Raw genomic sequence first — 26,014 nt, forward strand, 5'->3', positions numbered from 1 at the left:
TGGAAAGTCAAACATAACATTTAAACAAAACAAACTCAAATTAAAACACAAAATCAGCCAATTCTGGAATGCCATATTAGAGAAGAATCATCGTGGAAGAGCGTTGGCGGGAAAAGATGCTTTGTTTAAACCAAGCGTCAGTTAGCCAGCCGTAAAGCCTGTAATTTCAGTGAGGCTACATCATCTGTATATTACCGATGCCTGTCAGTAGTACTAGCACTGTCATTAAGACACACATACTCCATCAAAAGTGTTCCTAAAAAGGTTTCTTTTGCTGTCCCTGTAGAACCGTTTTGCTTCCAGGCAGAACTATTTCACCCAACAAAGAACCCTCAAAAGAACCTTTTGGTTAAAGGTTCTGGAACCAAAAAAAAAAGGTTCTACCTGGAAACAAAAAAGGATGATACAGAAATAACCAAAGAACCCTTTAGGTGTCTTTATTTGGAGCTGCCACAGAGACATTATTAGAAACATCTTCCACAAAATAGAGCAGATTGAAAAAAATATGACATTTGTAATAAATAAAAGCGGTAACACTTCCTGTATGTCTATGTCGTGCATTATATATAGCTCATAAGGCACTATAAATGCACTATAAATGCACTATAAATGCACTGTGATGAAGGTATCAATAGGAAGTTTTACCAAATAAGGACATATCTGTACATCAGAGAAGCATGGCTAGGATGCATCATCTTCATACATACAGATAAACAGGTGGGTCATATTATGGCCAGCGTGTCATAGTTTACTAAGACATCAACGCTGGTTATTAAGATAAGCACTTAGAAGATATACAGTTAGAGACTCAAACCACGTGGTTCTTTCGGTAACGGTCAGTTTCCCGGACACAGATTAAGACAAGAATCTCCATTCAAATAGTTTTTTCAGTCCAGGACTAGCCTAAAAATCGGTGTCCGAGATACCAACCCCAAGAGAAACACTTCACACGACATGGCTCTTATCAAGCTTATAGAAATATTAAAGACTCTTCAGCGATAGACATGTTAAATACGCTAGAGCGTATAGACATGTTAAATACGCTAGAGCGTATAGACATGTTAAATACGCTAGAGCGTATAGACATGTTAAATACGCTAGAGCGTATAGACATATTTAAGACATTTGGGCTTAAGTCATTCGAGTGCAGGCATAAACACTAAATATTAAAGGCTGAAGAATGATAGAAAAAAAGCTGTAATATATATATATATATATGAATGAAATATTCACAACATGGCAGCTCTTCAAAAGGGTTCTTACCCTATTCTTCTAAACTGGTGAAATATGTAGCTTACACACACAGAGAGATAGAGAGAGCGAGAGAGGATTAGCTCTGATAATAGGTCCAAGACATTGAGATTTTACCTGTTCATTTACTGTGTAAACAGCAGATAATATCATCATTGGTCAGGGAACGAACCCCCGTGACAATATTAAAGTCTAACACACCGATCAGAGTGGAAAGTTCAATATATAATAAGCTACACTTGACGGTGTACCTCATTTGATATGAAGCCTACATGTTGCCCTATTAGTCATGAATGCTATATATTATTTATGTACTTCTTTCTTGCATTATAACTTCTGCTGTTATCCTAGAAATTTAATCCCTAGAACAAAATGTAGATCGCGGTTCTAGGGATTCCATTTCTCTGATTCGTTAACTCCATTGGTACAACCAAACAAATAGAAATCCATGTCTTGTTCTACTCTTCCTCCCCATCTTGTTATTATTATTGCGTTAGAAGCCCCCATAATGCAGTTGGAACACGGAAATAAGATTCAACATTTAGGTCCAACACAAAAAAAAATAATTCACAATAAGTTAAGATGTATTAAGACAACGATAGGGGCTTACACACTTCAAAACGAACATTAAGACAGCGATAGGGGCTTACACACTTCAAAACGAACATTAAGACAACGATAGGGGCTTACACACTTCAAAACGAACATTAAGACAACGATAGGGGCTTACACACTTCAAAACGAACATTAAGGGCTTACACACTTCAAAACGAACATTAAGACAACGATAGGGGCTTACACACTTCAAAACGAACATTAAGACAACGATAGGGGCTTACACACTTCAAAACGAACATTAAGACAACGATAGGGGCTTACACACACACGATAGGACCTTGGTGACTTTCTTTTATCCCTACCCCACTGTAGTGTAGTGTAGAGATACTCAAATCCCCTAAGTTCCACTTCTACATTTTCATTCTTTAGTCAGGGACTGATTTAGAGCCGGTGCACCAGGTAAGTGCAAAAACAAACAAAGGTGCAAGTATGCCTGGTGTAGCTGGTTCAGTTAGTTATATGACAAGAAGGCTTGACGTGGCTGGGCTCCAGGAGCAGACTCTCCGCAGAGGACCATGGACCCACGGAGGAGGGGAAATCATGATGTCTGGAGTACTTCAGCTGCAACACATCCCCAACCTCACTGATGGCCTCCAATGCCTGGGGGGGGGAAGAAAGGAGAGATAACAACAGGAGACCTTATGTTTACTACACATGGAGTCAGAAGTGGGATTCTATACTGAGGAAAGAGGGGAGAGTCGAGTAGCTCACAACAGCAGCATATTGTGAGTATTAAGAACCAGGAGTAATTCCTGCTGATCATAGAGACTGAGTGGGGAGGGTTGTGCTTCTTACACCATCGTGAGGGTTGCTGAACCATGACATTCACCTGACGAAATTGTTAGTGAAGAAAAATGGAGTCTACTTGCGTGAAACTAAAACACAACTGAGCACAAAAAAATAAAAATAAATTGGCCTACACCACTTTCCACAAGAGACTTTCTGTGTTGCGATACCATCGGTCCGCAACCCACCTGGAAACAATTTACCTTCCTTGATTTTCTCTTTTTTACAACACCTTCTCTGAACTTTGAGTAAAGAGGGAGAAAAGATTTCCAAAGAAGAAAAAAATGTGGCTTCATGCATTTTAACAAAGTGAAGCTGATGTGCTTTAAAAATGGAGCATTAAAAACAGTGTTGACATGCTCTTCCAAAAGATAAATGACTGTCCTTGGACAGACAACGCACATGCCCAAAGAAAACTCCATCTGAGCTTGCTGCTCCACCATAGTTATGGCACTGTGCGGTCTTCCTTCCAAGACTCCCACACCAGAGTTCAAATAGTATTTGTGTTCTTCCAAATACTTTGAACACATAATTGAGCCTCCCTGGGATTGCCAGATGGGTGGGGTTAACACTTATGGGATGCTTTTGTTGGTTCTGTTGCACCAGGCGAGCTCAGCTTAAGTATTTGAAGAAAACAAACACTTGCTGAACCCAGGTGTTCTCTCACACCCCCGCCCCTCTCATAAAGCATGTATTGAAATGCCTTTCCTGTCCTCCATGCCTGCAGCACATCAGCCCTGACAGTCAGAAGCCAGGCATGACTGACTCACTGCTGGGAGACAGTCAGTCAGTCACTGTAACTACTTTGAGACGAAGAGATGTGCAGGAATTCCATCAGCTATCAAAGGATGATGGTGATGTCTCAAGGGAAAAATAAAGTCTTCACCATACATTCTAACAATGCACCTACTATTGTGACTAACCATAACCCTTCACATCAATTGGACTGGACCCGATTCTAGGACCACATAGAAACTTTGGGTACATCTCAATACATAAATGTTGTCTCTTCACTTAGTATCCTTCCTCCTCCTTTCATCCTATACGAAGATAAAAGAGAGTTGAATAGAATATAAATAATTCTGAACACAAATCCTATTGAGTGAGACAGACTGACAAAACGAGGCTACACTTTTGAAAAAGTACCAGCGAGAGCCAGATAGAGATGGCTCCATGGAGAGAGGGAGGAGTCCTTTGACTACTCTGTACTGTGATTAGTTGACTCACTGTGTCAAGCATGTCTGGTGCATGTGTGAGTGCGTCTCTGATCGGTGACTCACCGTGTCCAGCATGTCCCTGGTGTGTGCGGCAGACACACAGAACCTGGCCCTGGACTCTATGATGGGTGTGGCAGGGAAGCCAACCACCACCGTCCCAATGTTCCTCTTCAGCATCTCCCTGCCAAACGCCCTGAGAGCGAACCAATCAGAGATCAGGATTATGGACCACGTGACCAATGTGTTAACAATCTGCTTATTCTATGGCTGGCTGGCTGACTGAGCAATGTCATGTTGATCGTGTGAGAGAAAAGTGAATACAACAAACAATCTGATCGTGTTCACTGTGGTTATTTACTCAACAACTGGTGTTAGTTGACCAAGCTGTGTGACTTGGCTGACTGATCAAACCTACTCCATCTTAGCTGAGGTTTGTGTTTTTGTAAACATCACGAACTAGCGGTTACCAGACCTACCCTATTTTGGCGGGCATGTAGAGCATCATGGGTACGACAGGAGAGTCATTGTTTCCGTAGATGATGAATCCCATCTCTCGGAGTTTCCTTCGGAAGTATGTGGTATTTTCTGACAACTGCTTTAGACGCTCCGCCCCTGAAACCATTAACAACCAATTAAACCATTAGCTAATTCATCTATTAACCTGTTAAACCATTAGCTAATTCATCTATTAACCTGTTAAACCATTAGCTAATTCATCTATTAACCTGTTAAACCATTAGCTAATGCATCTATTAACCTGTTAAACCATTAGCTAATGCATCTATTAACCTGTTATACCATTAGCCAATTCATCTATTAACCTGTTAAACCATTAGCTAATTCATCTATTAACCTGTTAAACCATTAGCTAATTCATCTATTAACCTGTTAAACCATTAGCTAATTCATCTATTAACCTGTTAAACCATTAGCTAATTCATCTATTAACCTGTTAAACCATTAGCTAATTCATCTATTAACCTGTTAAACCATTAGTGATTACAACCATGAACAGGTAAACCACAACCATTGAAAGGACTGTGGCATTTACACACCACTTCAGGCCCAACGTCCCTGTTGACTGAAAGGAAGGGATACATCTAGGTGCTCAGACTCAGAAAAACAGCATCTGCCATTTCATTTTCAAACACAGAGCTGAAAACGTAAAGCATTCCAGGCTTAAGTCTGAAATGAAATTAATTTCACTCAGACAGTCATTTCCCCTGGGCCCTGGCTTTGGAAGTCAAAGCCATTCTGAGAGAATGATAAACGTATAGGCTGAAAAAGAAAAGAAAAGAGAGTGGTGCTTTCAGGAGAAGGAATTGCGTTACACTTGTTTGAAATTCCTTTCATATCGAGGGGCTCCCTGGTAGGAATGTCCTGTCTGTCTCCGGTCACATCCACATATTTGATTTGAGCTTCAAACCAGAGAAAGTAATTCTGGTTGTGTTAGGGAGGTGGTTCCCTGAACCACACTCGATATGATGAGCAACCTTGCCTGAGACACTCAAGACTTATTAAGTCTCCAAGCGTCGAACCCCAGTCAGTCATTCTGGCACATGACACACCGGCCAAAACGTTAGCAGCCTCGATGCCACTACTAGTTATGCAGCTATTGGCAGTGACTACACTTCAAAGGCATGAATCTCAAACCCACATGGAGCTGGGAACCATCGAACTGTCAATGTTACTCTTTCCTGAGAAAACTGTCAAGTGATTCAGACAAGGCCGTGAGATCAGCCATTTCCATCCATCTGCTTGTCAGAGAATGGTATGGAGCATTGTGATGGTCTGAACATATCTGCTAGATCAGGCTCATATTCATTGAGGACCAAACAGAAGTAAGTGGACTGAAGCCGAGGCCCTACTTGGACTTGATCCAATAAGAATGGTTCATTTTCCGTTGTAAAACGTTTCCCATTGCATGCCCTAATGTATACAACCTTGTTGTTCTGTGGCCCACCTGGGAGGGACCTATCCACTGATACCGGGCGAGATATATACGTTTTCATCCCCCAATGGGTAATGTTGGACTATAGAGTAATCTGATCCTAGATCTGTGGTTAAACGCAACTTCTACCTTGGTGGGAGACGGGAGGAACCTCCCTGTTAGAGTAACAACCCTGGAGTGACCCGGACCCCCGCTGGGCTGTGTGTGCGTTTGTTTGAATCCGTTTTACCACAGCTCGTTCTCTGAAGCCCTGAAGGTCAGGGGAGACACCTAGAACTCTAACCCCCCCAGCGGCAGGCCGCTTTGTACCCAGCTAGAAGGTGCAAAGACAAACACTCCAACACACAGACATCTGAAACCTATAAAAGCTCTATGTGGGGAAAGTCCATGCTACCACTTCACAGGCTTCAATCACCCAGAGCCCTCTGAGGGATGCAGGGGACTGTCTGGAGGTTTTAACCCAGCCTGGTGCTACTGAGAGGGGGGATATGCTCTGCTGTGCGTGTAGGAGTGACTGTCAACACAGTTGATCTCCTTAACTCCACTCCTTTTAAAATGCATTGCCGTTAGTTTTTGAGTGATAGTTGGTGGTCGTAGCCCTTTACACTCGTACCTGTATACATACGGGTTGAAAATGGCAGATTTGGACACTGATAAGTGCCTAAATTGGAATGCAGTGGCTTCACAGTAACATGCTATACATGACGTCAGACCTCAGGCTCCACAGCGCTTGAGCACCGCGCATGACAAGAAGTAGCCCAAATCCCTCCCGCTAATTGGGCAACTTTTGCTAATGTTTTGTTGTCGGAGTCAGGGAAATTCTGTACATTGAGGACTCGATGTACAGTATTTTGAAAGATGACATGTTGAGGATTATAATAAATACTGCTTTGACGTCATACAAGCAAGCCAAAGACCCATGAGTCCAAAAGTGCACTTCACATTTCCATATCACAAAACACATGTCATATACCGTGTCAACGTTTACGATCACCACGTTTACATGTCCTGTTACAAGACAACATGGCGTTATACACTGGGTTGTGTTGACAGTTGTCCTGAACAGAGTGAATCTGTTTATTGTATTGTGAAAAAAATTGTTGCAGCGGAAACAGGCATCTGAATGCACTCACGACTCCATTCATATTCGCACCAACTTTAAACTGAACAAAATTATAAAACTCAACATGTAAAGTGTCGTTTCATGAGCTGAAATAAAAGATCCCAGAAATGTTTCATACGCACAAAAAAGCTCATTTCAAATTGAGCACAATTGGTTTACATCCCTGATCATTACACAGGTGCACCTTGTGCTGGCGACAATAGGCCTCTAAAATGTGGAATTTTGTCACACAATACCACAGATGTCTCAAATTGAGGGAGCGTGCAACTGGCACGCGGACTGCAGGAATATCCACCAGAGCTGTTGCCAGATAATTGATTGTTAATTTCTCTACTGTAAGCCTCAACCGCAGACCACGTGTAACCATGCCAGCCGAGGACCTCCCCAGTGGGTAGGCCTGGCTTCCAAGTGGGTGGGCCTATGTCCTCCAAGGCCCACCCATGGCTGTGCCCTTGTCCAGTCATGTGAAATCTATAGATTAGGTCCTAATGAATTCATTTCAATTGACTGATTTCCTTATATGAACTGTAACTCAGTAAAATCTTTGAAATAGTTGCATGTTGCATTTATATTTTTGTTCAGTATACAATTTGGTACTCTGAATTGCCTAGTGAAAGCCTAACACTAAGATTGTATTTGAAAACGTAGCTTGTCATGTTGGCAATAGAACAAACTTTCAAATTATGCCCACCCTGTCCCAGACTGCGATTTATAATGGACAGTTTTTGGATTGCGTAAACAACGGTAATTGTGTTAAGGCGGGGATGCAGGGCTGTGTTCCAAACAAAACAACTACAAGTGAGCTTGATCTACTTCCTTCACGACAGAGCTAGGAGAGCTAAAAAATCAAAGTAAAAAAAGTACCTTATAGTTAAACTTCTTTGAGTCATAAAAGTGTATTGGAATGACTTAGGAACTGCGCACACTTTGGAGAGGTGGGTGGCCACTTGGAGACACCAGTTAGACCTCTCACTCAAACCCTTTTTTACCTTGTGTGACACCTACCCCCAAATTCTCCAAGAATATTCTTTTACTGAATTTTACTGAACGCATCTTCAGTATTTTCAGATTTCGTTATCAAATGAGGCAAAAAGTACAGTAAATGTAAAATGTGCATCAAATCAATAGTGTAATGTTTGGATTCAGTCTTGTGACAGATGGACTGGTGGGTCCTCACCTTTAGTCTAATCATTTTCCAAAGAGTTCCCTTTTAATTGCTACCATGTAATCTTATTAAAATCTGTTCCTATACACACACACCCCAGGGATAAAAAAAAAAAATCATAGAATGTTTGGGAATGATGCAGTCAGGCATTTGTGAAAATTCTATAGCAATATGGAGTGGGAAAGCGGCGTTGCGTTTGGACAATTAATAGACACTGCAGTAAATTAAACCAAATGAAAAAAATCTGTCTTGTCCAGGACCAGCACGTCATAACCAATCAGAGCTACAGGCCTATATGCAAATAATCCGTTTGCCTGACATTTTACAGGCAGCAGAAAGAGCACGACTTCAAATCATTAGAAAGCAATCGCCAAAATACACCCGAATGGATTTCTGAAAATATGAAAATACCAATACAGTCCTCTTACATTAGGGAGCGTCTGCTAAATGACTTAAATGTAAATGTAAATCAAACAATGAGCAGGTCGGCGCTCTCTCCCTCAGTTGCCTATGCACACAAACAACAACAAGATCAACAACTAATGCCTGCCTGAGTGAGATGAGCTAAAAATCTGCTGTTGTTGAACAAGGAAATGGATTCTTTCAACGTCAGCCACCTTACTTTTAGTCACCAATAAGGCTGTGTGTGTGTCGGGGGAGTCCAAACAGGAATAGTGCCATGGCAACTAAATGTGCCATAGTAGAATGATTATTATCCAGACTCTCCTTTGTTTACCCTTCTCTGTTCGCCACTTAGAATTGTATTATACAGCCTTCATCGCTTGGCTGTAGGTGAGTAATTGCCACTCCTTGAGTCAAAGTACAGATCAGACCAGTTCAAAGCTGGTGAGGAAAATCTATACAAACCCTACATGACATTAAGCTCCCACCTCTGAGCTGTCATCTGTTGGAGAGGGCAATGACTTCGCGTAACAAGATTAACCAAGCAGCAGGGTTTAGGTCAACTCAAGAGTGGGCAAAAGAGCTCCTAAGCTTTCCAGGACTTTACTGCCATCTTGTGGCTACTGATGGTAATGACACTGTGGTGTCAGTTACTGCCTAATGCAAACAAAATACTTTTTGTACTGTATAGCAGTCATCAACCCTTTGGCTTAGATTCAACACATCAAACATTTGATGATTGAATCATGTTTTTCAGTGCCAGGCAAGAATACGAGCCTATAATACAAATAAAAGTTGTCACACCCGTGGTATACCATGGCAGTCAGCCAATCAGCATCCAATGCTCGAACTACCCAGTTTATAACACCCTGTAGCTCCCCAGGACCAGAGATGAAAAGAACTACCTAAACAGACACTAAACTAGTTTTCAATCAACAACACAGTGTGGTACCAGCTGAAGTGGAGGCTTGCTGTGTAAACTCACCCAGAGTGGTGTTGTCCTCTCCCATGATGATCTTCATAGAGGTGATGATCTGTTGTGACACGGGAGGGGACATGGCCGTGGCATAGATTGAACTGTGGGAGTGGGACCGCAGGTAGTCTATCAACTCCTATGGGGGAGAGAGATACAATAAAACACCATTGTCAATATAAATGGGGTTCATAGTTACAATTAATACTACATAAAGGTTGAACTTCAGATCGTGAAAGTCTCCTATTGATGTGAACGCATGATATATGTGACAATCTGAGTTAGGATCTCAAGACAGGATTTAGCCCTTAGATAATTTCCCACATCATGGGGCAATGATAAAACCAGTTTGTCTTGTTGATGACTAAACCTCCACACCTAAACTGTCCTAGTAAACTGTATCAGAAACCACCCCGGAAATCTGAAATCTTATCATTATAAATATGATCTCCCATGTCAGTGCCTGTTATACACACACACACACACACACACACACACACACACACACACACACACACACACACACACACACACACACACACACACACACACACACACACACACACACACACACACACACACACACACACACACACACACACACACACAGCTTTGTTATAATGGAATGTTTTAGAACATTTACTGCCCTGAACATAGCTTTGGGAACCTTGGTACCCTGCCAAGAACATTTCTCCTAACCCGTGACCCTTTGGAGAGAGTCACAGGCTGCCCTACTTCCGAGTCTCGTATTCACTCCGTTACCAGAATTGGCAGGTGTGAAGACAGCAGGAAATCAAGGTTGCTTTAGAGCAGACAACAAACTCACCCTCTTCCCTCCGATGTATCCTCCAGCAGCACCAAAGCTCTTCGTGAATGTTCCCATCATGATGTCAACGTCTTTGGGGTCCAGACCAAAGTAGTCCACCACCCCTCCACCTCGTGGTCCGAGAGCTCCGATGCTATGGGCCTCATCCAGGTACAGATAGGCCTTATAATGCTTCTTCAGGGCTATCACCTCAGGAAGGCGTACTATAGAGCCCTCCATACTGGGGAGGAGAGGAGAATGGTGAGAGATGGAGGGAGGAGAGAGAGAGAGACACATACACATTCAAGACTGACACATGCACACTAAAACGATGGGTCAGTTAACTGTACTTTTCACCTTATGTTACTTCACCTAGAAATACAGAGGATTAGTTCACCCTAGGTATAATCTCTGCCCACTGAGTGTACACTACATTGTTTAGTTTATTAGGTATACCCATCTAGTAATAATAATAATAATATATGCCATTTAGCAGACGCTTTTATCCAAAGCGACTTACAGTCATGTGTGCATACATTCTATGTATGGGTGGTCCCGGGGATCGAACCCACTACCCTGGCGTTACAAGCGCCATGCTCTACCAACTGAGCTACAGAAGGACCACTGGGTCAGACCCCCCTATGACTCCAGAACAGCCTGAATTATGTTCCTAATGTATGGCAGGATGTTTATTCCCCACACCCTTTACACCACCGCTACGAGGCTGTACCATTGACCCTAGGCAGGATGGGGCCATAGACTCATGCTGCTTACGCCAAATCCTGACTGCCATCAGCATGACGCAACAGGAACGGGGATTTGTCGGACCAGGCAATGTTTTTCCACTCCTCAATTGTCCAGTGTTGGTGATTGCGTGCCCACTGGAGCCCCGCTTCTTGTTTTTAGCTGATAGGAGTGAAACCTGGTGTGGTCATCTGCTGCAATAGTCCATCCGTGACAAGGATCGACGAGTTCTGCATTCCGAGATGTTGTTCTGTACACCACTGTTGTACTGCCCCGTTTTTTGTCTGTTTGTTCTGTTCCAACGAACAGTAACTGAATGCCTCCATGCCTGTTTGCCTGCTTTATATACCAAGCCTCAGTCACAATGACTCCTTCTGTAGGAACGGCGTGGTGTACCAAATAAATTAGCCACCGAGTGTATCTTATTTGCAGCTCCTTGATCTTTGTTCGCAGTGGAAAGACAATGACTGTTTATCTTAAGTTCCCTAAGGGTGTGTCAGACCATTTTAACTACACATTAGTGAATTATATTGATTAGGGTGAGGCAGCTTTACTTACAACCATATTGATCATTATGGATTCGTTGACTTTTTACGGTAAGTACCTTACGAAGAACTCAAGCCAGACACTTTTTATGTCCACTTCTATGCGAAGTCTGAATGCACCGCAGTAGGATTCCCTCTACATCAATCCATTCAGGGTGCTAGAAAGAGCGTATCCGCATAAAATCGGTTTGATTCATTTAATCTTGTTTTCATTATTATTATTATTATTATTTTTAAATAACATGCCTCCACAGAATCCATCTTGCCCTACATATGAGAGTTCAAAGGGTTAGAATCTGTTAGTCTTTCTAAAAAAATTAAAAAAAGGTAGACTACCTGTAGATTCCCTCGACCAGAATGAGCATCTTCTTCCAGGGCCTGTGTGTTCTGGGCTGGCCGTGAACAATGGCATCTCTCAACAGCTTCTCTAGACTCACCATATCTGGGAGCGGAGACCGACAGAACGGTGTTAGAGAAGACTAGGACATAGACAGGGTGTGAATAATGCAGCCGGAATACATGAACGTTTTCTTTTTGACGTTCAACAACGCTACATTGTATCCGTGATAAGACAACCACCTGACAAAAACCTTGGCATGAACAAGGAGCAGACTATTGGTAATGCTTCTATTACATGACACACCGAACTGATTACAAAGGGAGGAACAGTAGATTATGTAACGGTAAACGTGTGTGACGGTGTGTCTCCGACGGACACACCCACTACTGGTGCCTGGAATTCTGATTGTCTAGTTTCCCCCCAGTGTGTAGTGGCCTTGGGGGTAGTTGAGTGGAACTAGTTTTAAGTGTACTCACTGTTGTGTTTGAAGACGCGGATGGTGGCGCCAGAGAGCCGCGCCCCCAGCGCCAGAGAGGCGTGGTTCAACTCATCACTCAGAATCAAACAGCCCTGGAAAGAGCAAATCAATTTACAGAAAGTATTTTCATACAACATACTCAAACTTGCCCCTGACAGAGCGATGGAGGACATTCAATGGCATTGTCTTAAATCAAGTAACTCATACAATATATTACATCAAACAGCCCTAGAATGTAAATACAGTTGATTAATATTAAGTCATAGCAATACAATATACTGAAGAACTAAAATGGTATACAGGACAGCTTCCCTGACGGGGAGGGCTTTACAGACAGTCTCACAGTCAGTGACACCTCGGCCATCACATGACACCACACACCGTTGCATAGTTACCGCAGGACACGTTACACAATTTAATCATCTAGTGAATGAATGATTGAGCAGAACGAGCTCATTATTCAATGACACAACTTACAAGAAGAAGCGAGGAAAGGAGGAAAAACGAGAGAGAGAGAAACCGATTGGGTTTAAGAATTCTGGACCTTTACCTCCTCTCTAACCAGTGGTTCCGATGTCCGTAAGGACAGGAAATGTGTGTTCTTACTCTCACGAGGACGACCACGTGTGTGTAAGAGAGGGTACAACACATTCTATTTACACGCTCAAATGCCCATGTGGGCTTGTTCACATTGGTCAGACAAAACGCGCACTCGAAGAGTAGCTGAACGCAAAACAGCTATCCGCACCAAAAATATGGACTGCGCGGCACTACATCCCTGGATGGGAGACCAGATGCTGCTGGAAATAGTGTTGGAGGGCCAGTAGGAGTCACTTTTTCCTCTGGTCCAAAAATAAATAATAATATCCCAATGCCCCAGGGCAGTGATTGGGGACATTGCCTTATGTAGGTTGAGGTCTTTTAGATGGGACGTTAAACAGGTGTCCTGACTCTCTGCGGTCACTAAAAATCCCATGACACTTATCATAAGAATAGGGGTGTTAACACCAGGGTCCTGGCTAAATTCCCAAACTGGCCCTCATACCATCACGGCCACCTAACCATCCCCAGCTTCCCTTCAAATTGACTCATTCACCCCCCCCTCCTCTCCCCTGTAACTATTCCCCAAGTCGTTGCTATAAAATGTGTTCTCAGTCAACTTATCCGGTAAAATAAAACAATTACCAATACATTCGTGAATGCCAATCACGGTGCAGTCTCAACCCTGAAATTCTGGGTAATTGAGAAGGTTTCGCTTTCCTCCAGAGGCAATATTGTGAGGCAATTGTTACAGCGAGCAGCACTTTGGATCGACTGCTTAGATTGCGTCGAGCCAAAGGGTCTGAATGAACAGCTCTCCCTCATCTTTTTTTGTGAAGACGTTTTCTTTGTTGATTTCTCCGTCTTTTGTTACTCAAGTGGAATGCATGTGTAGGAATCCTGAATCAATCATACCATTGTTTGAATAACTTGTGTAGTTGCTGTTACTACTGACATGTTGGATTGACATGACGAGCGGGACATTCCCCTGCGAGGTGATACAGGTGCCTCCCAATACCCTTTCCCCACTCAAAGCTCTGGTGAAGGTGATTCATGGCAAAACGTAAGCCCATTGTTTGTTTGTCCCGTTCATACATCTATCAGCTTTACACAGAAACAGAGTGCTCATTTTTTCTTTAGTCTCCTGAAAAGTCAACAGTTAAAGTACCCTGGGGTAATTTCATTTTACTTTCTGTCAAAACACACACACACACACACACACACACACACACACACACACACACACACACACACACACACACACACACACACACACACACACACACACACACACACACACACACACAGACAGACAGAGAGAGAATGTGTCTGACAGAGCGCTTCCTACTTTTCACATTGTAGTCATTTTGCACACTCTTATCCAGAGACTTACAATTAGTGTATTCATCTTAAGATAGCTAGGTGGGACAACCACTTATCACAGGCATATAAAGTAAAATTTTCCTCAATAACGTAGCTATCAGTAGTCAGAGCAAGGAGGTAGGGTTCAGCGATGTCAACCTTTGTCCTATGATGATTATGTACCATAAAAATCAGTGATATACGATGCTATCGCCCCCATTGGCCATTTAAATACAACTCAAACATAACCTAAAAGCTCTGCTAAAAAAACAGTTAGGCTATAGCGCAAAACCGAATTTATCTGGACAAATCATGGCGAAAGATGTTGTTGAAAGCCTGGGAAGAAGCTAAGTGCAGGCAATAGCAAATGTTTTCGAATATTCCTTTCTGGTGGAATTGCAGAACAGGTGTGTGTGCGCGTGGCACGCACATGATGGAGCAGTGACTGTCTGATGAGGAACAGTCTTACCGTAGCGAGTTATACAGTTATACATCATGGCCTTTAATTGTTTGTGCCATCTCTCATAAAGCTGTGAGAAGCGTGTGAAGCTTATGCCTAGGCTATAGACCTTCATTCTTGAAAGCCACAACAACTCTAGGGCAACACCTTCGTAGCCTAGAAAGTTTGGGAAATGAGCTACTGTTCATAACTTTAGGTTGTCTTAAGGCTTTTATGATAGGCCAAGAAGGAGATACAGTTGAAGCCGGAAGTTTACGTACACCTTAGCCAAATACATTTAAAAACTCTGTTTTCCACAATTCCTAACATTTAAATTCCCTGTCTTAATCCTATAGAACATTTGTGTGCAGAACTGAAAAAGCTTGTGCGAGCAAGGAGGCCTACAAACCCGACTCAGTTACACCAGCTCTGTCAGGAGGAATGGGCCAACATTCACCCAACATATTCTGGGAAGCTTGTGGAAGGCTACCCGAAACGTTTGACCCAAGTTAAAGAATTTAAAGGCAATGCTACCAATTACTAATTGAGTGTATGTAAACTTCTGACCCACTGGGAATGTGATGAAAGAAATAAAAACTGAAAGAAATAATTCTCTCTACTATTATTCTGACTAGAGGTCGACAATCGGAAATCGGTATTTTGGGCGCCGCTTTAGAAAAAAAAAACCTTTATTTAACTAGGCAAGTCAGTTAAGAACACATTCTTATTTTCAATGAAGGCCTAGGAACGGTGGGTTAACTGCCTCGTTCAGGGGCAGAACGACAGATTTTCACCTTGTCAGCTCGGTGGATCCAATCTTGCAACCTTACAGTTAACTAGTCCAACACAATAACGACCTGCCTCTCTCTCGCTGCACTCCACAAAGAGACTGCCTGCTACGCGAATGCAGTAAGCTAAGGTAAGTTGCTCGCTAGAATTAAACTTATCTTATAAAAAACAATCAATCATAATCACTCGTTAACTACACATGGTTGATGATATTACTAGATATTATCTAGCGTGTCCTGCGTGGCATATAAGCTGACTGAGCATACAAGTATTTAAGTATCTGACTGAGCGGTGGTAGGCAGAATCAGGCGCGTAAACATTCATTCAAACAGCACCTTCGTGCGTTTTGCCAGCAGCTCTTCATTGTGCGTCAAGCATTGCGCTGTTTATGACTTCAAGCCTATCAATTCCTGAGATGAGGCTGGTGTAACCGAAGTGAAATGGCTAGCTAGTTAGCGTGCGCTAATAGCGTTTCAAACATCACTCGCTCTGAGCCTTCTAGTAGTTGTTCCCCTTGCTCTGCATGGGTAATGCTGCTTCGAGGGTGGCTGTTGTCGTTGTGTTGCTGGTTCGAGCCCAGGGAGGAGCGAGGAGAGGGACGGAAGCTATACTGTTACACTGACAATACTAAAGTGCCTATAAGAACATCCAATAGTCAAAGGTTAATGAAATACAAATGGTATAGAGGGAAATAGTCCTATAATAACTAACCTAAAACTTCTTACATGGGAATATTGAAGACTCATGATAAAAGGAACCACCAGCTTTCATATGTTCTCATGTTCTGAGCAAGGAACTGAAACTTTAGCTTTCATACATAGCACATATTGCACTTTTACTTTCTTCTCCAACACTTTGTTTTTGCATTATTTAAACCAAATTGAACATATTTCATTATTTACTTGAGGCTAAATTGATTTTATTGATGTATTATATTAAGTTAAAATAAGTGTTCATTCAGTATTGTTGTAATTGTCATTATTACAAATAAAAAAATAAAAAAACGTCTGATTAATCGGCATTGAAAAATCATAATCAGTCGACCTCTAATTCACATTCTTAAAATAAAGTGGTGATCCTAACTGACCTAAAACAGGGAATTTTTTACTAGGATTAAATGTCAGGAATTGTGAAAAACTGAGATTAAATATATTTGGCAAAGGTGTATGTAAACTTCGACTTCAACTGTATTTTGTGTACTGCCCTGCTGTGCAATCCGAGACTCTGTTTTTTACTGGCAGCGCCAGTCAAGTTCAAATAGGCTAAACTATTGTCTGTCACATCACAAAGTCATCACCATCGACAATGGCTGTCAATCATCGTTGATCGACGATGCGATCATAAAGTCTCCCGACACTACTTCATATGATACTACCCTCAGGGCCATTGGTGTCGTCAGGCATTATGACAATTGACTACCCCGTATCTCAATATTTTGAGAACACATGGAGGAAACTAGATTGTTTTGGAATGGTGTTAACCCTTTAAGACCAACGTACAACTGGTGAATGAAAACATAACATGTTTTCACCACCAAAAGGAAATACGATGTGTGCCCAACTGCGATCATTTCAGGGAAGGAAAGGTTACTTTAATACATTGACTTACAGAAAGCGAGAGGAAAGAGGGGAGAGAGAAAGTGAGATCGAGAGAAAGGCACACACACACACACACACACACACACACACACACACACACACACACACACACACACACACACACACACACACACACACACACACACACACAAAAGTGATACATAAGCTAAGTTTACATCCAATTGGCGACAGATTTTCATGCAAATAACCTACAATCCGCATAAAGAAATATGCACGTTTCAACCCTACTGATAGATTTGTCACAAAAACTGTGGCGTTAATTAGCAACTGTGTCTACTCCGGCCTTGGTAACGTCACTCGAGCCAACAGCTTGCAGTTACAGTGCGGATAGGCTGTGGGCGTAGTCTACATGATGAGATTATTATAGAAAAGCATCGATCATCATGTCACCAGAATAAAACTCTCAATATTTATTGGAAAAGAGCATCAAGTTCATCACCTAGCACTTTCACCACCCCGTGAAGTTCATCAAAATGTATTTAATCTGTAGCCTAATAAACTGCATGCTTTCCTGAATCGTAGTAAGCGTACTACACACCAGATCGCGTGACTAAGTTTACTTCGATATGGTCATTAAATAAATATTTGAGCATAAAGGTGCTTACATCGCCATTTCTCGCATAATTAATGTTACCGACATAAAAAGAGTGTACCAAAACTTCCATCACAGCTTTCGTGTTTTTAAAAGTTGTTTTATATAGTAGTACTTTACTTGCATTAAAACTGTGGATGGAAATATGGCGAGGCATTCCTGCACAATTCCTACCTTCCCAGCGAGAGCAGGAATGTTCATGGAGTTGGTAGCGAAGCCCATCCCAAACGCCATGGATGACTCCACCCCCAGGAACCTAGCAACCAGCTGCTCCAACTCCTCATGGATGTCCAGGTTACCTGGAGACAGCAGAACATACCAATACAATAAGGCCTTACTGTAAAAAGGTCAACTCAGCTAAATGACATTACCACCAGCAGCACCGCAGATATTGAGATAAGTGAGATGCAAGACTTCTCTCTCGCAGTATCTACGCACGTGCACAGGTTCACAGTGTGGTAGCCAGGGCACCAAAACGGAGGAGAAGTTGAGCCTCCCACGTTGAAATTGACCCACTATACTGTTTACTTACTGCATCTACATCCTATCGCTGAGTCTATGAACGCATGTTCATGTCAATGTAAAGAGCATGACGTCAACAAAGATGCACGAACAGAACTATCCATATCAGTAACAGTGATGCTCTGTGGGTGTTTTCACACTTGGACCCTTTCAGACATTTTTTTGTGCAGTGTTTACACTTCAAAATGAACTCGGATCACTGAAAAGAGCCATTGAACCAAACAGAGACCATCTCAGATGTGGTCGGATTTCAGTTTGCGGTCCGATTCCCTTTTTAGGGCAATGTGAACACAAAGCTCTCGAGAGTCGCTTGTCATTATTCCCACACCACACACTAGACTAACGCAACACTGTTTCCCCTGCCAAAAGAGAGAAGATGAGGTGCAAGTTCAAGGGGGGGGGGAAGAAAGTGTGCGTTTTTTGGATATTGATTAGCGATTGTCAAGGATGCACAGAAATTCCAAAATACGTGTGGTTTTCAGTTCAGATTATTGGTCTCCTCCCCTTCATCTACACTGATTGAAGTGGATTTGAAAAATGACATCAATAAGGGATCATAGCTTTCCCCTGGTCAGACACTCATGGAAAGAGCAAGTGTTCCTAATGTTTTGTACACTCAGAGTATGTCCAACATGTCATTATATTCGGTGCTCTGTCATTGTGTGGTACATAATAACAGAGGACGTGCCTTTTGTTTCCTTGTTTCTTTAAAAAATGACAAAACCACAAAGAATACGGGAGAAACAAGACCAACAACAAATTGAGCGGAGCAGCTTGTCTGTACTAGTGCAGGCTTCATATCTGTGCTTCGTTTTAGATAGCATATGCCATTCATCCAAAGCGACCTACAGACATGCGTGAATAGACTGTGTTCGGGCGGTATCGGGAATCGAACCCACCATACAGCCATTGCAAGGGCCATGCTATACCGGAGCTACCGAGGTCTACAGATATGAGTGTATCAAAGCAAATGTCCCCCCCCCCCCCACAAGAAGGTTATTATAACCAGGTCTTACCCATCTCAGAGCGGGTGCTGCCCACTCCCACACCGTACTTGTGTGTTGACCCTGTGGCATTGTCAGCACACCTCCCAGTGTTCTCAGCAAAGCCCAGGTAGTTATAAGAACCCATGTTGATCACGTCTTTCACCACCTTGCCTGTGTGTCTGGCAGACAAAGACACAACTTTGAGCAACTCTGACAAGACATGGAAGTATTAGACAAACCAGTGTCAAAAAGAGAACATACCCATGACAATATGAAGGTGTTTCCTTTATTTTTATACAGTACTTCTCATTTTTGCCAGGCAGCTAAATTAAATACCTTACTGGCAAAACGTGTTTGAAAAGGTTTTGTTTTTAACGGCATCTTGACGTGATGGGTTCCCTAACGCTGACATTTGGTTGTGGAAAATAAGCTAATACAATGAAATAGGGCCTAGCTAAGAGTGAAAGAGGTCAACCATTAACACACAATAACGTGATAAATACAGTTGGTGGTTTCTATCCAGCACATTTGTCCCGACAGTCTCCCCTCACAAAAAGCGGATATTTTTTTCCATTATTCTTTTGATACGGTCCTAAAATGTTTGGCATTTCAGCAGTCAAGTTAAAATAGTGTCACCAGTGAAACTTACCAAAAAATCTATTTTTTGAGTGGATTTGTCCTTTAAGTAGGGCAACGACCTGAAGGGTGATAGAGGGGGCATGATAGCACCATGCCTTCCATGACGTAGGTAGGTAAGGACACACACATTTTGGTATTCTATCCTTGTGAGGACATAAAATGCATTTCCATTCAAAATCCTATTTTCCCTAACTCTAAACTTTAACCAGTAACCCAACCCAACCTCTAACCCTGACCTTAATTCTAACCCTAATTGTAATCCTAATTGTAACCCTAAACCTAAGCTTAAAATAGCCTTTATCCTCATGGGGATGTGGGAAATGTCCCCACAAGGGAGGTTTTTCTTTTGGGGGATTTTAGGTCCCCACAAGGATAGAAGAACCAACCCATCCATCCACACACATCTTCTCTCCCGAGCTACTCCCATGATTTTCTAGGGCTGGGCCCTAGGCTACAGCACCAAACAAATGGTCTCGTAGTAGCCCCCCCACACACTATAAGTAAGCCCTGTTAGGGTTGTTAGGGTGCACGACTCACTCGAACGTCCTGTTGTAGTCTTTGGAGGTTCTCTCCACCAGGTCCATCTTGGCTCCAGGGACACTGCAGATAGGCCTGTTCCAGTTGTCACGGATACGCATGTATAGATTCCTGGTGTAGAAGTTCTCAAAGTCCTGGTACAGCGGAACAAAGTCCTACAACACAGACAGAGAGAGAGAGAGAGATCACTGTCATACGTTAGAATGATTAACTAGGTCTGGATCAATCCAAGCGCACAGGTGTGTCTTTCTTTCAAGCTTTCAGAGAGCTCGTTTGACATAGTTTACGCTTGCACTGAGCATTGCTGTTTACAAATAACAGGTTTGGGAAACGCTTACTCTGTTCTGGAACCTTCCTTGAGTAATTGTTAGGACATAACGGTTGCACTGAGCATAATGGTTGTGAAACACATTCCTGTGTTACATGGCAACATTTCCTTTTGTAGGATAGCCGGAAGAAAAGCCATTATCCATCGGGTGATTGGTTGAGAATTCTTGGGTGTGTGACATCACTCAGAGCCCTTACCAGAACACAAAACATGGCAGACAATCTCTCTCGGTTGAGATCTGACACCAGTAGTAATCACCAACTTCAATGAAGTTCAAATTGAAAGAGGTTTAATATTCCTACACCCGAATAAGATTGTCGCCAAGGAGACGCACCTTATTCACACAGCGCTTGAGTAAATATTAGAATTGTAATAGTTGGGACTACATCAAAGCAACGAATCCAGTAAAAGTCAATTAGGGTGGGAGCAGAGTGAGAGTGGTGAGCAGGGAGTCTGTAGAAGTTATCCCTAACCACTGATACAGGGTCAGATCTTAATGATTAGGTTAGGATTGGGAAGGTGGGCCGGTGAGGTGGTTTGTGGCAAAAACCTTATTCTTTAGAAAAATACAGCCAAACAAAACGTATAGACACTCTGGATACGAGTGTCTGCTAAATGACCAAAACGCAAGAGTAAATATAACAAAAGTACTGTCTGCATCTCTTACCTTCTGTTCGTCCCTCTCTCTGGCCACGTGGCAGTTCTCGACGCCCCAGTTGCGGAGGAAGTCTCTGAGGTACCCGAAGATGGTGAGGATGCCGTAGCCCACGTAGGTGAGAACCGCCACAAGCAGAGGAGTCTCCTCAAACTGCTCCACAAACGGCCTGTTGTACAGGCTGGTGTTACGCACAACATGGTTGTTCTGGAGAAGAAGAAATACACGGAAGTGTTACTTACTCAAAGTGATTTTGTGTTGATCTTTGCATGAAATTCCGTTAACGCCAAACAAGGTGACACGGAACCGCCATTGTTTTTGGGGTAGGCCTAGTCGTTGCTTAGCAAAGCGTACCCTAACGGCAGTTGAAGTTACTTCTGTCCCACGGGTGACAGCCAAGGTGAGAAAAATATTAACGAGTGACATTTGAGTGAACTTATTATCTCGGATTACATAGGCCAGGGATAGAATCTAGGGTGATTTGTGAGAGTGAACATTTAAAAAAAGGTGTTTAGCTTGGCTTCCAGATCAAGAGAGTCTAACAACTACATTTAAGAGGCTTGCCAAGCCTTTCTATGGACATTAAAACAACTCAGAGGGAAACATGAGAGAAAGAAAATAGGCCCAGGTCTTCTTTATTCAGAGATCATTTGTTAAAAACACAGAGGGACAAAAACAGACCCAAGACCATTTCAAGTTATACAATAAAACATTTGTTTTAAACATAAAAACATACGTGCGATTGTTCCCCCCCATAAAAAGCCAGATCACATAGCCCCTAGGCTCAGAGGGTTATCCATAGGTTTCCAATTGAGGCTGAGCTGAACTGTGGTTTATTGTCCTGAAAACTATACTCTGAAATCAAATGACCTGAAGTCAGTCAGCCTCGTCCCCCATTAAACCCCTGGCTGCTTAGCAACCACACGTGACCCAGTCATGCCCCTCTCTGAAATACCTTTGTGGTGTATGTGTTTGCACGCATACAGGCTGTTCTGAACTGAGCTCAGAACTGGTCAAACCGGCTACCAGGGTCTGTCTCCCACGGGGAACAAACATGAGGAAATAGCCCTCTAACTTGTCCACTAACCGACATACACCCTGAGGTCTGACTGCTAACAACTAGACCTTTAGGCTAACTGAAATGCACAGAGAGAGAGTTGCTTCATGTTTAAAGTGAAAAATGCCTTTCAGAGAAAGCAGTTAGTGTCCTAGGCCCTACGTCCACCACCACAGACTACTAAAAACAGACAGATCTTATTTGAGCACCATTTATAGCTGTGCATTAGAAACGGTCCTAAGACCAACTGTCATGTGAGAAGAGACTGCTTTGAACCTGGGGTGGAAACTGGAAATGTAGCCTACAGTACAGTATGTTAGAAACAGATAAGATTAGCATTCCTGAAACATTATTTTGTCTCTGAGAAATTAAGCTAATTGACTGCACCCAAATTGGACATTTTAATTTAGAGGATTCATATAATATTCAATAACTATTCTCCATAGCAGTGTCAGTGTAAACAGAGACCAGCCCTTCTACAACCTGACGTACAATTTGATGTTTTTTTAAACAATGAGTTAGAAACAAGGAATCCAAAGACACGGTCAAAAGAAATCGACTTGCATTGGATTTGTGCCACACGTGCTTAAAAGATAGCTTTTTAAACAGTGTCCAGGTAAACAAAACCAAAGCATAGGTTGCTGTCATACCTTGTCCATAAACTGCTTACAGGGTAAGGAAACCAATGTCATTTTGTCATTTGGGTGAACTATACTGATAACAAATATCACCTAAAAGTAGGAACAGCACCATTTAGTGGTCAGAACCTGGTAATATCAGGATATAGGATGGGACACAAACCGAACAGCTTCAATGACTAATTTGTCTCAACTGCCACCACGTCCCTCTCTTCCATATCTTTCTCCTCAGAGACATTCCTGCACTGCCAGGGCCCACTCCCATAGCCAGCAGCCATTCTCCCCAGGTGCAGGCATGTGTGCTGCCCGGGGAGGGGTGTGTGTGTGTGTTTCTGGGAGACAAAGTACTCCTATCTAGTTGTTACACAACAAAAGCTCTCCCTCCCCATGCTGACTGGTATTCTCCATAGTAGTGTCAGTGTAAACAGAGACCAGCCCTTCTACAATCTCTCTCTCTCACACACACACACACACACACACACACACACACACACACACACACACACACACACACACACACACACACACACACAATTTAGCAATAACTCTGTGTTACTACACACATACCAGCATTATCACGTAATCAGGTTTAAAAAAAACATTATAGGTGTTTTGAGTTTAAGAGTGAATTTGTGATGTCAATGATTAGTTTAAAAGTGTCTTTGGGGAAAACTAAATATAACCAATGTTCAAAATGAGTCAAGGATGTGGTCGATTGTGTACTGTAAACTTTCCTATTCACTTTCACCAATGAAACATAGCAGCCTATGATTAGGCTATCTGACAACACCCATAACCTATCCCTCAGTACACACAAATTATGAGGCTTGATCATTTCGTAAGAAAACATCCACCCTGTCAAACTTATAATAATACAACTACGACTAGGTAATAAAAGCTACACAATGAAGCGAATTATTCAACTGTTTGATACTTCGTCGGGCTGTGGTTATTCAATCTACTTGTGAACAAAGGCAAGTGTTTCTTCCCTATTCCCATGTAGCAGTAGCGTTGACGGGTGGGCCTCACCTTCTCACTTGGGCGCCGATACTTCTTCTGTTGCGGTTGTTGGAACAAACAATGATTCTTCACGAAACCGTTCCTTCCCGAAGATTTTTTACCGTTTGCGGTCCGGTGGCAAACATCTCCATTTACCAACTTATTCGCCGAGCTCTCAGTCATACTTGGTGGCATTTAAATGACTTAAATGTAATGTAATTTATTCGCTTGAATATCCCGGTTGTATACTTGTTCACCAAGGGACTCTTCTCTTCTCAGTTAATGCCGGAACTAGCATTCTGCCAGCAGCACAAACAACGACGTCACATTCGTATGGTAATGAAGAAGCCTTCAAAATAAAAGGCCGCATTTCAAAACATTGCAAAGTGGATAACTCATTCAAAATCCAATCCAAAATCCAAGTCATTTATGAAGAAAAAATGTATTAACACAAATAATGAAAAAATACAATGTTGACACTGGTATGTTGAGAATATTGGGCTGTAGAGAGAAAACGTTTTTACCTGTCTCAGCTAAAGTGCAGTGGAAAATACTCAGAAGGGTCTCTACTAACTAAACACAGTGGGGCAAGAAAGTATTTAGTCAGCCACCAATTGTGCAAGTTCTCCCACTTAAAAAGATGAGAGAGGCCTGTAATTTTCATCATAGGTACATTTCAACTATGACAGACAAAATGAGAAAAAAAATCCAGAAAATCACATTGTAGGATTTTTTAATGAATTTATTTGCAAATTAGGGTGGAAAATAAGTATTTTGGTAGTTCTCTCTAAAACACGATGTGTATCGTGTTGTATTGGTGGGTGGAGAACGAAGTGCTAGGTACATACAACAGTCCCCCTGTTATGCAGGTGAGTGAGGACCAAAAAGCGACTTAACAGAAACTGAGTTTATTCAAGTCCAAACAGAAAATAACAAATCCTGAATCCTAAACAGGAAATGTCCAAACGGGGATAACAGAAATCCTCTAGTTTGTAGAGGGGAATAACAGGATAAGCGGCCACAGACTGCAGGTCCCTTCGGGTAGGCGCAGGCCGTAGCTGACAGAGACACCTGCTCACACACAGCATCTGATGAAGGCAAAACACGACAGGACGGAACAAGAACACAGCACAGCAAACAAGGATCCGACAAGGACAGAAGCAGAAACAGAGAGAGAAATAGGGACTTAATCAGAGGGCAAAATAGGGGACAGGAGAATGAGGAACAGCTGGGAGCAGGAACGGAACGATAGAGAGAGAAAGGAATAGAGAGAGGGAAAGAACCTAATAAGACCAGCAGGGGGAAACGAATAGAAGAGAATAGAAGAGAAAGCACAGGGACAAGACATGACAATATATGACAATACATGACACCCCCTCCAAAACGACACATATTTGGTTAGTAGAGACCCTACTGAGTATTTCCCACCTGACTTTAGCTGAGACAGGTAGAAAAGTTCTCTCTCTCCAACCAGTATGTATCCAATTCCCATGTACATTCTATTAAAGTGGATTGCTTTGGCGGCTATGGAGGCGGCTGGGTGAAAAACAAGCAGCAGGCTGTGCGATGCAGTCTCCCTAAAAAATTAACCATATTTGGTTAGTGGAGACCCTACTGAGTATTTCCCTCCCCACTTTAGCTGAAATAAGCAGAAAAGTTCTCTCTTCAACCTAACATTTATCCCATATTATAGTGTATTGCATTGTAGGCTATGGAGGGGGTGGAGATTGAAGTGCTTCTGGATATGCATGACACAGTCCCTCTTAAAAAAAACTAACCATATGAGTATTTTTAGTCCCACTTTAGCTGAGACAGGTTGAAAAGTTCTACAAGCTAATATGTATCCCATATACAGTCTAAAACAGTGAATTGCATTGTGGCTTATGGAGGGGGTGGAGCGAAAAGCCAGCAGTG

The 26,014-nt window shown here is 42.4% G+C and overlaps 1 protein-coding gene across 1 annotated transcript; it reads right to left on the minus strand.

Moving 5' to 3' along the window:
* Nucleotides 1-1,990: 1,990 nt before the first annotated feature.
* Nucleotides 1,991-24,397, minus strand: LOC123990887 (serine palmitoyltransferase 2-like). The gene is made up of 12 exons (XM_046291860.1): nt 24,131-24,397; nt 21,419-21,613; nt 20,424-20,578; nt 19,278-19,426; nt 17,914-18,038; nt 12,397-12,490; nt 11,917-12,022; nt 10,313-10,532; nt 9,499-9,625; nt 4,349-4,484; nt 3,936-4,065; nt 1,991-2,469 (listed from the first exon to the last, which is right to left on the minus strand). Exons 1-12 carry the CDS (start codon nt 24,293-24,295, stop codon nt 2,317-2,319), a joined length of 1,755 nt encoding a protein of 584 aa, XP_046147816.1. The 5' UTR covers nt 24,296-24,397; the 3' UTR covers nt 1,991-2,316.
* Nucleotides 24,398-26,014: the final 1,617 nt, after the last annotated feature.

The sequence above is a fragment of the Oncorhynchus gorbuscha genome, linkage group LG12, assembly GCF_021184085.1.
Source record: "Oncorhynchus gorbuscha isolate QuinsamMale2020 ecotype Even-year linkage group LG12, OgorEven_v1.0, whole genome shotgun sequence".
In the NCBI taxonomy this organism is placed as follows: Eukaryota; Metazoa; Chordata; class Actinopteri; order Salmoniformes; family Salmonidae; genus Oncorhynchus; species Oncorhynchus gorbuscha.